Genomic DNA, 16,098 nt, shown 5'->3' with positions numbered 1-16,098 from the left:
GTGTGTGTATGTGTATGTGTACGTGTGTATATATATTCTCCTAACAGAACAATGTAGCAAATGAATAAGATAATAAAAGGGTGAGCATATTTCTTATCACTATTGAGCAAATTTGCTGTGTCAATGAAATATCTATTTTCTAAAGAATGAAAGGAATGAACCATTAGCATTAATGTAAGTGGTAAGAAAAAAATCAGCAATAAACTAATGGACTGTTACTTCTACATAAATATTAGAAAAAAATAAACAAGCAATAAAAGTCTCATGCTTTTGCCTATAGGAATTATAGAAATTAACATCCAAGAGAATATTTGCCCTGTTATTGTAAGTTTTACTATCCATGAATACACCGGGGATGCCAAAAATAATGTATACAAGGGGACACTTTGGTCAATGTTGCTCAAGCAGTAGTTCACCATAATCAGAAGTGTCTAGACACTGATAGTAGCCATTTTGAACACCTCTTGTAATTGCAGAAGTTAAACGTGACTTGTATTCATCTTTTGTTATCAAGTATATATTGAGTATTACAATTTTAATAGTTTTTCCTTTCTTAAAATGTGTATACATTTTTGACACCCCTGGTGTGTGTGTGTGTGTATGTGTGTATCCATATACATACACACATACACACACACACACACACACACACACACACTCACACACACCAGGGGTGTCAAAAATGTATACACATTTTAAGAAAGGAAAAACTATTAAAGAAAAACTACTATCTATCTATCTATCTATCTATCTATCTATCTATCTATCTATCTATCTATATATATATATATATATATATGCTGAAGAAAATTATGTTATACCTCTTATAGCAATCATAGAGAATGCAATTTTTGTCTTAGTATTGTCATTTTACTTGATATATATATATATATATATATATATCTTGATATATATATATTACTTGATATATATATATATATATATATATATATATATATATATATATCAAGTAAAATGACAATACTAGGACAAAAATTGCATTCTCTATGATTGCTATAAGAGGTATAACATAATTTTTAAAATGTATTAAGAGAGGAGTGGGGAATGGTATGTACCTAATTAACATAGAAACAATTCCAAGAAATTTCTTTTAGAAAACTTGTCAAAGAGATCAGATGGAAAGTTGGTAATAAGTTTCAATTCCCTCTTTTGACAGATCTTAGTATAATTAGGAAGCTATTGGAAGAACAACCCTAACCACTTTTTGCACAGCACTCCATCACTATGGAATCAATAGGGTGCATATAATTTGAACACCTTTTCACTCATACACAATGGTTTTCCACAGCAGCAGTGATAGTAAAATTCTGGATTTTTCTTAACTGTAGCCAAAAGGAAATAGCAGGAATATGCACACATATTATTTAATATTGAAGTTAGTACTAGTAGAAAGTTTGGTAGTTAAAACTATGCTGAAGAAAAGTAGCATTATCAGATACAAAAGTGAAACTAAATTCACAGGTAGCAATTTTCTTTGGCTTTCTATGATTCTGCTCCACCTGTCTTTTCTCATCTAATAGATTTTTGAATTGATAATGGATATTGATATTAAACTTCTAACAAAATATTTGAGAGTAGGGTTTTGAGAACTATTGAACAGTGAGAACAATTAAGACACTTAAATTGTTGCTGAAAAAGCGGTGAGGACCGAGAAACACAAGACGCGCTCCCAGAGGGCAAGGAGAACTGAGCTTTATTACACTAGTGAGCTCAGTGGGATTTTTCCCAAAGAACTGAGCACTGACTGGGGTCAGGCGCTTTAATTTATATGTTCAGGCCTCCGGGTTGGGGGGGAAATCTGGCCGGGGTGCCAGGGTGATCCGTCCCTAGCAGCTGTGATCCCTCAACTTTGTTTTGACAGGGAGGCCTCTAACTATGGTGCCTGTAGGAGTCATCTCTGATAAGGTATGGGGGGGGGGGGCAGAGCTCTTAGGGGGAGCTTGCAGGAAAAACCGTCCCAACAAAATGTTCTGTGACAGAACAAATCACATAGGTACATAGGAAAACAAAACAAAGCACAATAAAGCATGGGTAACAGCCTTTCCTTAACATAAGAACATCTTTATTATTCAAGCAAAGAAAGTGTATACTTTACAACTTGTGCTATTTGGGAGAAATAAGTAAACTGTGCTCTCAAAAACATTAAGAAAATACACATTTGGTGATACAAGAGATTTTAAAGATAAGACGGTGACACACTCAATTGAAAAAAGATGCATATGAAGTAGACAGGAAAGTGAGGAGTCAAATAAGGATATTATGTAAGGAAAATTAAAATGCAAACATTTAAGTCTGTATTGCAAATAATGAAGTACATAAACAAAATGTCAATGATTGAATCTATGATATAGAAGAAAACGTTTCTCAGTTTAAGTGGAAAAGAAATAAACTTACTGGGGAGAAAAGGTATAAAAGTACTTATAGAAAAGGTTTAAATTAAAATAATTACAGACTTTCTACATTTATGGTTTTTAGTTTTTGTTTGTTTTGTGTATGGTAGATTACTGCATAGTCTTTAAAATTAGAATATCCAAGAGTTTTTAATGCCATGGACATGTTTATTTAGAATTTAAGTGAGAGGAATACTTTCTTTTTTTTTAATGCTGTGCTATAATAATAACTTTGTAAACACACACATGTATGTAGAAAAAATCGTTTAGATTGTCAAAGATTATTAGGAGTAACTAAATTGGACAGGGCGATTCATTCAACATTTACTCACTAGATATAGTGAATGTGTATTTTTCTCAGGGATATAAAAATGAACAATGCAGACAGAATCTCGACATTTATTGAACACATGAAAAGAGACAAAAAATAACGTATGTAATTTCAAGAATAAGTAGTTTGAGATAGCGTGCAGGGTGGTCTATTTTAAATATGATGGATCATAAATAACTCTGTGTGAATAATGAGAAAGATCCAGGTGGGAATAGCCTCTCTGACAAAGAAAAGAGCACATTCAAAGGGATTGAATTGGTCAAGCTTGCTATATCGATACACATAGATAAAAGGGCAATTTGGCTGACTTCTAGAGAAAAGATGAAGAGCAGGCAGGGACAATATTTACTAGGTCCCTTTCAGTAAGATCTGCATTGTATTCTAATTGCAAAAAGAAGTGCTTGAAGAGGACTGACATTATTTTCATTTGTAAAAGAATTGTTCTGGCTACTTTAGCAAATGGCCTTCAGAGGAAAGAGAAGTACAGAGAACAACAATTACTAGCTTTTGCAGTTTCCCACTCCAGAGGAGGTGTTATTAACTTTGTTTAGGGTAGGGGTTCTCATGGAAATTAGGGGTAGTATATTTTACCATTCCCAAAGAATATTAGGCAATGTCTGGAGACGTTTTGGTTGTCAAATTGGAGTGAGAGTGGAGCTGGCATCTACAGGATAGAAGCTCATAATGCTGCCAAACCCCCTACAATGCACAAGAATGAGAGCCTCACCGTCAACAAAGAATTATCTGGCCCAAAATATCCACAGTATTAAGGGTGAAAATTCCTGATTGAGGGTGAATGGAATGAAAGTGGTAAAGTGGACAGACTGGTATAATCATGCAAAATACATATTGAGCACAACACTTCTAGTAGCTTTTTGAAGGCTCCTTAAACTATTTTAACAGAATATAAATTTGCAGATCTTTAGTCAACATAATTCTCATGAAATATATTTTGTACTTCTTTAACTAGGAATGAATGTGAAGTTTTGATTTCTGTTTTACATGGAGAGACACCCAGAAATATACGCAGTCTCGATTTGTCAATTACCCATGAAAACTTAAAAAAAAAAAAAAAAAAAAAAAAAAAATCAAAAATTGAAGTTATTTAAAAAGATTTTTATCAAACCAACCTACTAAAAGTTATTTTAAAAAGAATCTTTACTCAAAAACTTATTTTTTCAGATAAAAGATGTAAAATCTACTTACTTGCCATTCAGTGCTGCTACACCAACTGTGCTTCGGGCAATTGACATACTGGCCACAAAAGTCCATTGCTGACTTTGGGGATCCCACCTCTCCACTGTATTCAGATAGCTCCAGCCATCATGGCCTCCCACGGCATAAATAGGGCCCTCAAGTACTGTCACACCTAAAACATGGGAAAAATGAAAACTGAATGGATTTATTTCACAGTGATATTTTAAAAATCAAATGGGTAGCAAAAACCATGTTGCTATTTAGAATAAGCTGTAGCTATTAAGAAACAAATGCAATGAGGTAGAAACTATTTACCAAAATTGAATGATTTCATTAAAGTGAGAAAAAAAAATAATTTAGAACCAAAAATAAATATAACCCAGACGCTTTATAAAAGAAAACAGATTTCCTTATTTATGCCTATGTGAAGAAGCAAATTCTAAAAATAAGAGATTGTACATCTTGTGCCTCTACTGTGAAGATTATTTCTCTATTACCATTTAAAGTATCACTTTAAGTGACGTTGCATTAAGCACTGCAATATGAATTTGAACAAAACAAAATATCTATGTCTATTTTATTATGAATTTCTTCCATTAACTTTTTTTTTATTTTTAATAAAAAATGTGCAATAGTATATTATATACATTTTGTTTCTCTTACTTTATTTTAATGTTATGTGTATACACATTTAGGAAATGATTCTTTTTCTGATTTTTTTTTTTTTTTTTTAAGTTATGAAATATTTATTTTTCTCTATTCAGTAATGCTTCTCACCTTAAAGGTCTAATTTGTCAATTAATAAAATTACATTAAGATTGTTTTTGTTCCAGTATGCTGACCTTGGACTTAAGTCGTTATTTAATCCATCTACATTTAATGTAATGACTGATTATCTTTAGATACAATTTTAATGTTTTTCCTACATAGTCCTTCTATTCATTTTTCATTTTCTTCAATATTGCACTTTTTGCTGTTGTTATTTATTTAGATAATTTTATTTTTCTTTTACCTCATGTTTCAGCTTATTGTAGAGATAACACAAATGAATCAGTTTGTCAAATAAGTAGTCAAATTATCAAATAAGGCTCACATGAATGAGTGATAGCATGCATGATCAAGATTTACTAATAATTTCAAGGATACAAGAGATCCTGAGACCTAGGCAAAACAGTAGATGTCTAGACTTCCTCTCAGGCAGTTCTTCTCTTTCCCGAGTCTTGGTCCCTCTTGTGTGGTTGGTCCTCCATGGAAACACTGAATTCTAATCTTTGCCTCGGTAACTCAGAAACTGTAATGGACCCTGGTTATCAGATTTTGCTTTCATCCTTTGACACTGTGATACACATAAGCCTGGAGAAAGCAGAAGTAAACATTGAGTTTATTTCACTACTCTTCCCTTTGACCTCTGGCTTCTCCAGTGCGAGCTGTTTTGGTTTCTCTCTGATGCCTTCACAAATTTGATGTATGTATTTCATTCAGCTTTCATAGTTATACATGATGTAAATAGGAAGCTTCCTCAGATACTAGATTCTCCTTCAAGGCTAGAAGTTAAATTTGTATACAAATTCTAAGTTTATTTTTAGTGTAAAAGTTTAATGAATAATGCAATCAAATGTATTAATCTATCATTAATGCTTTGACTTTGGTTTATATATGTGTATTTAAGATTTTTCTCTACATTGGTCAGTTTCTTCTCTCTATATTGCAATTTCCTTATCACTAAAACAAGAATAATTATAGTAATGATCTCATGGTGGTGTGGTGAGGATTATACGAATTAATGTATGTAAAGCACTTCGAATAGAATCTGATATGTTACAGTCACTCAATTTTTGTAAGCTATTATAATTGCTATTATAATCTTCATGTTCAAGTCTCAGGGAGGATATAAAAAGGAAATTCATAGAAGAGGATATATGAATATCTTATAAGCATATAAAAATGCATGATGTAAATGGTAATCAGAATAATCAGGCTATAAAAATAAAACTTCTTTGACAGGAAGGTTTTGACAATAATACTTTAAAATATATATTTTTTAAATATAAAAGTATTTCAAAATCATTTTAAGAATACTGGGAACTGAGAATTCTTATGTAACAATTATAACTTAGGAACATCACTTTGAAGTTGAATTTAACATTGGTTACTGAAAACATGATCAAGCTTTTACAAAAACTTGAAATATATTATAATTAAACACTGTACTTATTACAAAAAGCAAAACACAACAATTGAATTATAAGAACAAGTAAATATCGATTACAATAAATTAAGAAAACATCTATATAAACCATTAACCTTTTGACACAGGTATCTATTCAGTTGTTGCAAAAAAATTAGAAAGTTTTCAATATTTCCTGCTGAAGATAAAATAGAACCTACATTCTAATGGAGAATATAGATAATAAGCACATAAAATTGTTGAAATATATCATATATTCTTATTCTTTAATTAGCTAAAGTATTATGAGCAAGAATCTCAGGGCTGGAGGCAGGAAAAATGTCAGAAGAATGTTGTAATCAGCAGCTCTGGTTTTGAAAAATATTTAATTACCTGGGCTCAAATTCCAATCCAATTTTACCAACTGTGTGATGTTGGAAAAAATCTTAAATTCCTTATATCTCATCCTCATTCTTAAAGAGTGCCTATCTCATATTTATTGAAACTTAACTATGAAAGTTATATAACAGTGCTTGACAGATAATAAAGTCTTAATAATTTTTAATTATTATATAAATGTAACGGTCAATATGATCTCTCTTAGGAAGAGTCATTAAAGCTGAAATTTTAAGAACTACAATCAGGATGAAAGAGTAATTGTAAGATATGTCAGCACTCCCAAAACTTAAATTCTTCTCCCAAACATCTCTACTTATAACTAAATAGTTGAGTAAGTACTATATTCTGAGGATTGTTTAACAATCCAAATTTGGAAAATAGTCAAGTTTCCCTTGAAAATATTCATACCTATGCTTATGGATTATAAAGAAATATATTCTTGCTGAGTAACATGAGATTTCAGAACTCTGGATGACTTATAATGCGATTTGCATATTTCTTGCAGCTGTGATAATTCCCTTGCAGAAGGGTCTCATTAAGTAGCGTGAATAATTGGACCAGAATAATTTCCAAATCAGAATGATACTTCTATTTCTTCCTTATCTTTACTAAAAATATATTTACAGATGGAGTAAAACAAGGTTAACCATTTAAAATGTTTTCTGCACTTTATTCAGCAACACTATTAAACCTGCATCAAAAAATCATCCAATGAAAACAGTAGAAATATCTAAAGTCATTTTTCTGTGTCTCTAGATTAATTGCATGCTTACTTCTGATAAAAATTTTTCAAATGTCTTTTTGATATTTAGTTACCAAAATGTTTGTTTTCCAATACACATAATCATTTGTATATTTTAAATTATAACTCTTACCCATATTATTTCCCCTGAGAATTCTGCAGTAAAATATCTATTAGAATTTTTCTGTATAATTTCCCTTCAAGATAACTCAGTGAAATTAATAAACCATCCTTATTAATTTAGGTATTACCTATTTTAGGTAAAATAACAAAAGTTAAAGTTCAGCACTTTCCGTATGGGTTTTATTTGCTAAGGATATTTTTCATATAATCCTACAGAATATCCCCACCCTATACCTACTGAATCAGAATCTGCATTTTAAGATCCTCAAGGAATCATATGCACATTAAAGAAGTACCAGTAGTCTCCAAAGTGGAGGACCTCCACCCCAGAGGGTGCATAATGCAATCACTTGGATATGCAAATAACATATTAGAAATTATATTTCCTTATGATTTAATGTCTATCTTTGCATGTTTTATATGATTATAATTTTAAATAATTAATACCTTATATAATTTATGAAAAACCTATTGGAGTGAATAATTAATACATTTATAATTTATGAACAATCTGTCAGAGTCAAAATTAGTTTACCAATAGGCATAGTCATACAAAAATGTTGGAGATTATTTCTTAGATAGTCTCTTGCTTAGCTATCAAATTAGTACATACTAATTTCAGGCAAGATAATGAGTATTTGATTCAAAATTAAAATTATTTTGTAATTAGAGTCCAAACCTTTCTACAGCATTTTAAAAAGGCTAAACACTTATATTTGATTTCTATAATATCCATATAGCAGTGATTGATAATTGGCACCTACCCTGTTTTCTCCTTATCCTATCATACCGTGTTTCCCCGAAAATACGACCTAGCCAGACAATCAGCTCGAATGCATCTTTTGGAGCAAAAATTAGTATAAGACCCGGTCTTATTTCACTAATAAGACCTTATAGTAAAATAAGATCGGGTCTTTTCTAACATAATATAAGATCGGGTTTTATATTAATTTTGGCTCCAAAAGACACATTAGAGCTGATTGTCAGGCTAGGTCTTATTTTCGAGGAAACATGGTAATAGAGCCACTAATTTTTAGGTGGGCACACAGCCACTCAGGAAAAAAAAAAAAAAAAAAAAAAAAGATATAACTTTGACCCTTTGCAGCTAGATGCAGAAATTTGACTCACACAGAGGCATGCTCCAGAAAGCTAATGCAATGGATAGAGGTGAAGCAACCACATAGGCAATGAGGTTCCCTTGGATCTGTTGTTAAACACAGAGGACCGATAAGAGTGAAGACCTAAGATGTTCTAAGGACTTTTTACACGTCACTGGTGGTCTTGCTCACACATGTGCAGATCCTGCCTTTGCCACAAGGAAGAATTCATTCTAGTTAAACCACTGATGTTTTGGGTTTCACTCCTAAACTAGCTGATTTCATTCTAATAGATTGAACTCAGTAGTATTCAACTTCTGACAAATCCTTAGCAATATTCATCAAATAATCTAATTTTGCTTTAAGAAATTCTGCTTTCCAAACATGCATTCCAAATTTTAGAGTGATACTAATAATGTATAAATAGCAAATTCTTGAGATAAAAAGATCATTTTGACTTAGACAGGTGGTCCCTAATTCAATGTGTCCTTGAAGGAGAAATACAGGGGAGATTTGACAGACAGAGAGGAAGCGATGTGAACAAAGAGCAGAGATTAGAAGGATGTGGCTTCAAGTCAGGCAACAGCTGGAGCCTCCAGATGCTAGAGCTGCTAGCAGGAAAGTAGCCCTGCCGACACTTTAATTTTGGAAATTTGGCCTACAGAACAGTGACAGAATACATTTTAAGCCAACTTTGTGGTAATTTGTCATGACAACCCTAGGAAAGTAAGAGTGTGCTTGGAGAATTAGATCCTCGGCCCTCCAGAGTGTATGGTTTGTTGTAACAGATCATTGGAGATTCCTCTGTGACCCTTTGCATTTTCCTCTTCTCAGTTTTACATACTGTACTTGATTGTGAGACAAAAACAGTGAAAAAGAGTTTATGCTAAAAAAATGCTCTCTATTTATATAAATATAGTTAAAGTATAAAACATTTTGGAAGTTTTAAAAATGTATAGAATATATATATTTTTTACTTTATTTTTGTTAGTTTTTTGTGTATGACTCTGCATAACCAAATGAGCCCAGAATGATGATGATGATGAAAATAATAATAATGATAATAATAATAATGATTAATAATAATAATACTTCAATCATTCAAGAACATGAGTGGGAAAATGAGTAAGGGAGAGACAAAAGGAAGCATGCACGGATATTCTTTGTCTTGTCAAGAAATTCTCAGAATATTCCAGTAGATTTCCCCCATACTCCCTTGTCCAAGACTCAGTTATAATCCCATCCCTAGACTAATAACTGGCTAAAGTAATGGGATCGCCTTTGTGATTCTTCTGTACTGGTAACATTGCATCCATGTAAAAGGTTATTTTCGAAAAGGTAAAGTGGGGTAGCTGATGGACAGGCAATCAACCATGTCTGTCCCAAGGAATGTAAACCTCAACAAGTCTAGATTAAACAAAAATGTGATGGATAGTAATGATGTTAGTATAAACTATAATTTTTTTTGAAAAATAAGCAATCTTTTACCAAATTTGCTGCTTGATGTAAATTGAAAACAAAATTTTGGTTATCTGTTACACATTACCCATATGAAAGGGGCAACTGTTATGATAGTAAGGTTTTTTCTCTACCCTTTAAGAAAAGAAACAGTAATGAAGATAGGTGTGTATATACCTAGTTTAAATAAATTATCACTACATTATTAACGACTAAATCATTAAGAAGTATGTTTGGAAATGAAAACAGATATTTTGTCCATGACTTTTTTATTTCAGGCTTGACCTGGAATTATTTGCTTAGGACAAAAACTATTCTAACCAGTGCAAAATCTAGATGTATATATATTTTTGCTTTAACATAAATAAATTTTGTGTATCAAAGGAGTAGTGAGGAAAAACATATTTGTTACACATGATGTACACATTTTAACAAATTTTATACATTTACAAATTCAAACTGTTTTAACAATCTATCTTCTATTCAATTAAAATATATCATTCTATACTAACATAATCACTGTCATCAATCCTTATAATAAAATGATCTCCACAGAATTTTAATAGATTAATCATATACTGGTGATTTCAATGGAAGATTCTACTTCTAAAATATATTTTACAATCTGTTCTTCCTTTTGTATGCTCCATAATTTAAACCTTACCTAATTCTCACATTAAATATTTCAGCAGCTTTCTAACTCAATTTACTACCTACATATCTTGTTCTTCAATTGATTTTTGATGCTTCTGTGAGATTGAGATTAATCTTCCAGTAGCATAAACTATCCCAGCTCAAAAACATTAAAGATGTTCCACTGTTGAGAAAATATTAAAGGGAATGCATTATATGATGTAATATGTTAATATCTGGACTCAGACTTTTTAAATTGTATTTACCACTAGTATATTCATAACTTATTCTAATATGTAAAATGCGATACTTGGTGTTTCATCTGTGTTCTATGTAGCCTATCTTTCCTGACATTTCTTATGTTGTACCCTATGCTGCAAAAGATCTATGGTAACATATCAAAATTCTGCCCATCATTTAAATCTTCTTTCAAGTCTCCAGAGATAAAATTTCCTGTTACTTATCAAGCTGCAAATAATGCAGCCATCATTGACAATTTTTAAATAAAGCTTGCATTTTTTTCTAGATTGTAGTAAAATCATCCAGGGTTTGTGTCTAAAAAAACTGCAGTCTCTGGTTAATTATTGCATCTCACAAAGTACCCACAACTGTGATTTAGACGTAATGGACATTCAGTATATTAGGTTTTCATTAGAGGAATGTGTGGGTAAACCATGGAGGAATAAAAAAATAAGTAAATGAAAGATTGATTAATTAGACAAATTGAAGTCTAGAATAACAAATTAATCTTCAGTAGTTTAAAATGCAGTATATAATGGTTAAGAATCTCTATAAAGATGTGCAATTGATTGTGCAATCATTTGAAAGAAAATTAAAAAATAAAGCTTTAAGAAAATTTTCTGTATTAAAAAACTATACCTATCTTGATCATATTTGTTGTTTAAAGTGCAACATAGTATTGAATTAATATTAACTTATTGAATGCTTACAGTATACATTTCCAAATTATTAAAAACTAAAAATTAAAAATGATATATTTTACTTATGACATTGCTCATCATAAATAGCAAAGGGAAACATCTATTTTAAGAACTGAAAAAATAATTTAATAATCAGAATATCAATTTTCTAAGTCAACATAGTTTGAGTTATATTTGAGTCAGGATTTTTTCTTGGGTCATTTTTATTAAATTTTTTAAAAGTAAAGAATTATACAGTTTTCATTTTCTAAAAAACAAAAAGAACAAAAAACAAACAAACCAAAAAAAAAAAAAAAAAAAAAAAAAAAAAAAAAACTTTCTTTCAGAATAGCAAATGAAAAGAAAATTGTTCTGGTATCTTGACTAGAACAAGTGTCTAAAGGTTTAAAGCAGATATTTTAGCAAGCATAAGGTCAAGACTAAAATCTCAAGTGATTTCCAGCCTTTAAATCTACTTCAGTCAACAACCTTTCAGAAGTTAGTGTGGTAAATCTCGGTGTGCAGCCACAGAGTTTAAAATGGCACAAGGCAAAGGGTAAGTATTAATGAGCTGTGAAGGCCACTTGAAGGAGTTTATTCTTTCTAGACAGGTAAATAAACAAGCTGATTTGTGTTTCAGAAAGTTAATGTTGGTATTAGGGAGAATTACTGAATGGAAGAGACAACGGTACTAAACATTTCTCTTATAAAACAGAACAGCAAGTGAGATCCTAGCATTTGATTTATTATTAATAGATGCTAATCTAAGTTTGTTGTTATATATTACAAGTATGTATGGCATAAGCAAATGGGGAAACACATATATAATCTTGGGATGTTCTCTGGAAAGCTGTGATTGGCTTATCTCTCTAGTGTAATATATGGTCATCAACACAGTGCTGATCTGCTGCCATATATGCTTCTGGCTTTGCCACACTGTTCCTCTCTGTGCCATAGGTCTTCACATAAAGATTCCTTCACCTAATCAACACTGTCTGCATGTTAATCTGACTCATTCCTCTCCTACACCTTGCACACACCTGTTTTGTGTTGCATGTTTGGTCATTCTAGCTAGTTCTCTCCGTCTAAACTATTATTTAACATTGTGTGCCTTTAACAACTTTACTTAACTATAAATATCATATAATGATGATAAAACACAATGACAGGCTTATGTTAGAAAAAAAATAACGGGACTGTTGTTTAAATAAAGGATAAAAACCCTAAAAAAACAAAACAAAAAATATAGATTAAAGCATTTGTTTTTTTATTAACAAACAGTACTAGTCTATAATTCTAACATGAAATAATAATAATAGTAGCAGCAATGTAAAGTTGTTTTATTTATAAAAATCTAAAACTTCTAATTTTTATACTCTCTGTAATTTATGTTAGAATATGTCAGTATATGGAGTACAATGTATTTTTCACTTCAATCTTTAGTGAGAGACCCATTAATTAATATTTAGATTTCCCTTATCTAAAATAACACTTGGGGAAGGAACTGCTGCAAAGAGTAGTTTGCTGGCATTTAAATAACTCTAATCAGAAGCTCAGATTCAGTCACAGATTATTATAAGAATATCAGCTATTTTAATCTTTATATATAGAGAGAGATATCTATATCTATCTCTATCTCTATCTCTATCTCTATCTCTATCTCTATCTCTATCTCTATCTCTATCTCTATCTCTATCTCTATCTCTATCTCTTATCTCTATCTCTATCTCTATCTCTATCTCTATCTACATCTGTCTATCTATCTATCTATCTATCTATCTATCTATCTATCTATCTATCTATAGAATTGATCAAACTCTTTCATCCCTTAGTGAAATGTGTAGTTTTTATGATGTGTGGACTAAGGAGAAATATTTTACAAGCACCTTTTCCCTCATATCACAGATTATATGATTATTAAGTTTATAAGATTATAATTATAATAGGTTGTTCTGTAGCATGTTAAAGGTTGAGTGAGGGCTTTTTCAAGTATAACCAAATATAGGGATTCTATTGCCTAACTTAAGCCACAATTTTAGCTGTATTTTACTACAAAGAGCTGTACTTTGTTTAACTTACAAATCAAGTAGTGTATCGAGCTTTGCTTGTTTCTGTCTGATTTGCAAACAAGTATTTATATGTGCATCACAGTTTGATTTGACACTTTATTTTTCATTGACACAGACAGTAAGTCTGTGGGAAAAAGAATTAAACTCCACAACTACCTACAGCTGCTAAAGACTATAAATATATACCAAGAAATCCCAATAGTTATATTCTAAAGTTAATACATGTGTATTTATATAAAATAATCCATATTACACACACACACACACACACACACACATATATATATATATATATATATACATATATTTTAATTTGTATCCCCTCATAGACACTCATCATTTCATTATTAATTAGCACACATATTAGGTAATACATTTTTATCAGAGTAAATTTTTTTTAATTTTGTAGCTTAAAAATAAATATAATTCTTATAGAAAAGCTTTGAAAATCTTAATAGTGTAGTATACTTATTATAATAATGTTCACATTTATTTATAAGTATAGTATTTCCCTTATTTAAGTATACCCAAAGAGAAATTTCCCTAGAATCAAGAGAAATTGCCCTAGAATCAAGGGAAATTGCCCTAGAATCAAGAGAAACTATCCTAAAAATTGTCCGAGAAGCAATGCCAGTAAATAATTGGTTTTCTATTACCTTACTAAATCCAAAGCAATATAAGTTAGGGTCATATTTGTTTCCAGTTTTCTCTCTGGCACCCAGAAAAGTCCTCGCTGAACGAATAAAATTTAGTCTGAAAGTTTCAATCGAACATAGTAAAATATCAGGTTTAACTGAATTTATCCATCAGTGTTGTAGCAGATTCTATTAAAAGCTAATTATTTTCCAAAAATAAAAGTGAGGCAAAATGTTCTATTGCAAAAATAAAAACGTAAACCTCTTAAAAAGAGTTTATACCAAATAAAGAAAAAACTGGTGGACTTCTCAAAAGAACCGTAACTGTGCTGCATTACTTCTTTTTTTTTTTTTTTTTTTTTTTATATACTTGAGTGCTAATAATTAGGCCTTTCAGACTAAGGATAAAGATTGATCATAATGTACTACTCTTTGTAACAACACACAAACTCATAGGTATATACATATATGGTCGCAAGATTAATAAAATGCCTAATTCAAAAAGACTAATCAAATTTTGACAAGAAATTACAAATACGTAATTTCACAAGTATATGTACGGGTATTGTATATAAATACTGTGATCTATTTTAACTTCTTAAATTTTAATTTTTTTGGGGGGTTTGTGTATTACATTATAATAATATTAATTAGTCTGTATTTTTGCTATCCTTTAAGAATGTAAAATAGTACAGTCTGGTAAAATAAAGGACATTATTTTTGCCTTATTCTCTCCCTTTTCCCAAACATAAAATATAGTATGAGTTGTTTTTTGTATTGTCCTTTTTCATTTATCCTAAAGTTTAAAATGTATTTTACATTTAACTGATAATATATATATATATATATATATATATATATATATATATATATATACACAGCATATGTTATTCTGTTCAATTGGAACATGTTAAGCTATAATTTTTGTTTGTTTGTTTGTTTGTATATTAACTTTTCAGAACCTGTTACCTCTCAGGAAAATTTTAACTAAGGACCTATCTTGATTTATCTTTCATTGATTAAGTCAGTCACCTTAAAAGCCTCTTCCAAATTCTACTTGAACTTCTACATTTAAAACTATCTTTTAAATAAAATGATCAGGGAAGAAAAGATGCTATGGTATCATTTTTCATCTTTACTCTTTCCTGAGTACAAGCTTCATGTCTTTTGAAAAGATGAAATATTTTGGGAACAAACTTTTGTCTATATTAAATCTGACAATCTAATCCCTTTTTCAGGGCAAAGGAAAAAAAAAAAAAAAGCAATACATTTTTGTTTAAATCTTCTCCTGGGAGGGCTGAATGATGAAACCATCTAATAAAACAAATAGATAAGTCACAACTAAGGGCAGGACTAGCCCCCTATCTTTACCTGGCTTTGCTAATGCACTAGCCTAAGTATTCGATGTTTTCGAGTGTTTGCTGTGTTACACAAATGACATGTACAGAGGCACAGCGAGGTTACACTGTTGGTCAGTTGTCATAAAAACAGGTACTAATGATTCAAAAGTCTAAACCTTTGAACAAAATGTTTATATTATTGCTCTTATAAAATTATACATGATTACAATAATATTCACATAAATACAAATAATATCAATGAAGGCATCAATGTCAATACCTTCAACTTTATAGGGCACACTCTTTCAATTACAAATGTTAATTCATTCAAAAGTGTTTGGTTTCATATATGTGTTTGGTGCTGAAGACATCAGACCACAACAAATAAGGGCCATGTCCTCCTGGGCTTACATTCTAGAAGGGGTGCTTTGAGTAAACACATAATGGAGTTTGATTTGATTTCCTATAAAATTAATAATATAGATAGATAGATAGATAGATAGATAGATAGATAGATAGATAGATAGCTATAGATAGATATAGATATATAGATACAGATATTTGATGGGGAATTTA

General features: G+C 30.7%; 1 protein-coding gene across 1 annotated transcript in view; it reads right to left on the bottom strand.

The window, feature by feature from the left end:
- Positions 1-16,098, bottom strand: part of KLHL1 (kelch like family member 1) — a 305,504-nt gene that overhangs the window by 31,249 nt on the left and 258,157 nt on the right. Inside the window, exon 8 of the mRNA XM_019751890.3 lies at positions 3,949-4,111. Coding sequence (XP_019607449.1) covers positions 3,949-4,111 — 163 coding nt within the window. The remainder of the gene's footprint in view (positions 1-3,948; positions 4,112-16,098) is intronic.

Source organism: Rhinolophus sinicus, chromosome 16 (assembly GCF_057876585.1).
Source record: "Rhinolophus sinicus isolate RSI-liver-muscle chromosome 16, RSI-T2T, whole genome shotgun sequence".
Classification (NCBI taxonomy): domain Eukaryota; kingdom Metazoa; phylum Chordata; class Mammalia; order Chiroptera; family Rhinolophidae; genus Rhinolophus; species Rhinolophus sinicus.
Note: the sequence above shows the minus strand (reverse complement) of the source record. Positions and strands in the feature narration are given on the sequence as shown.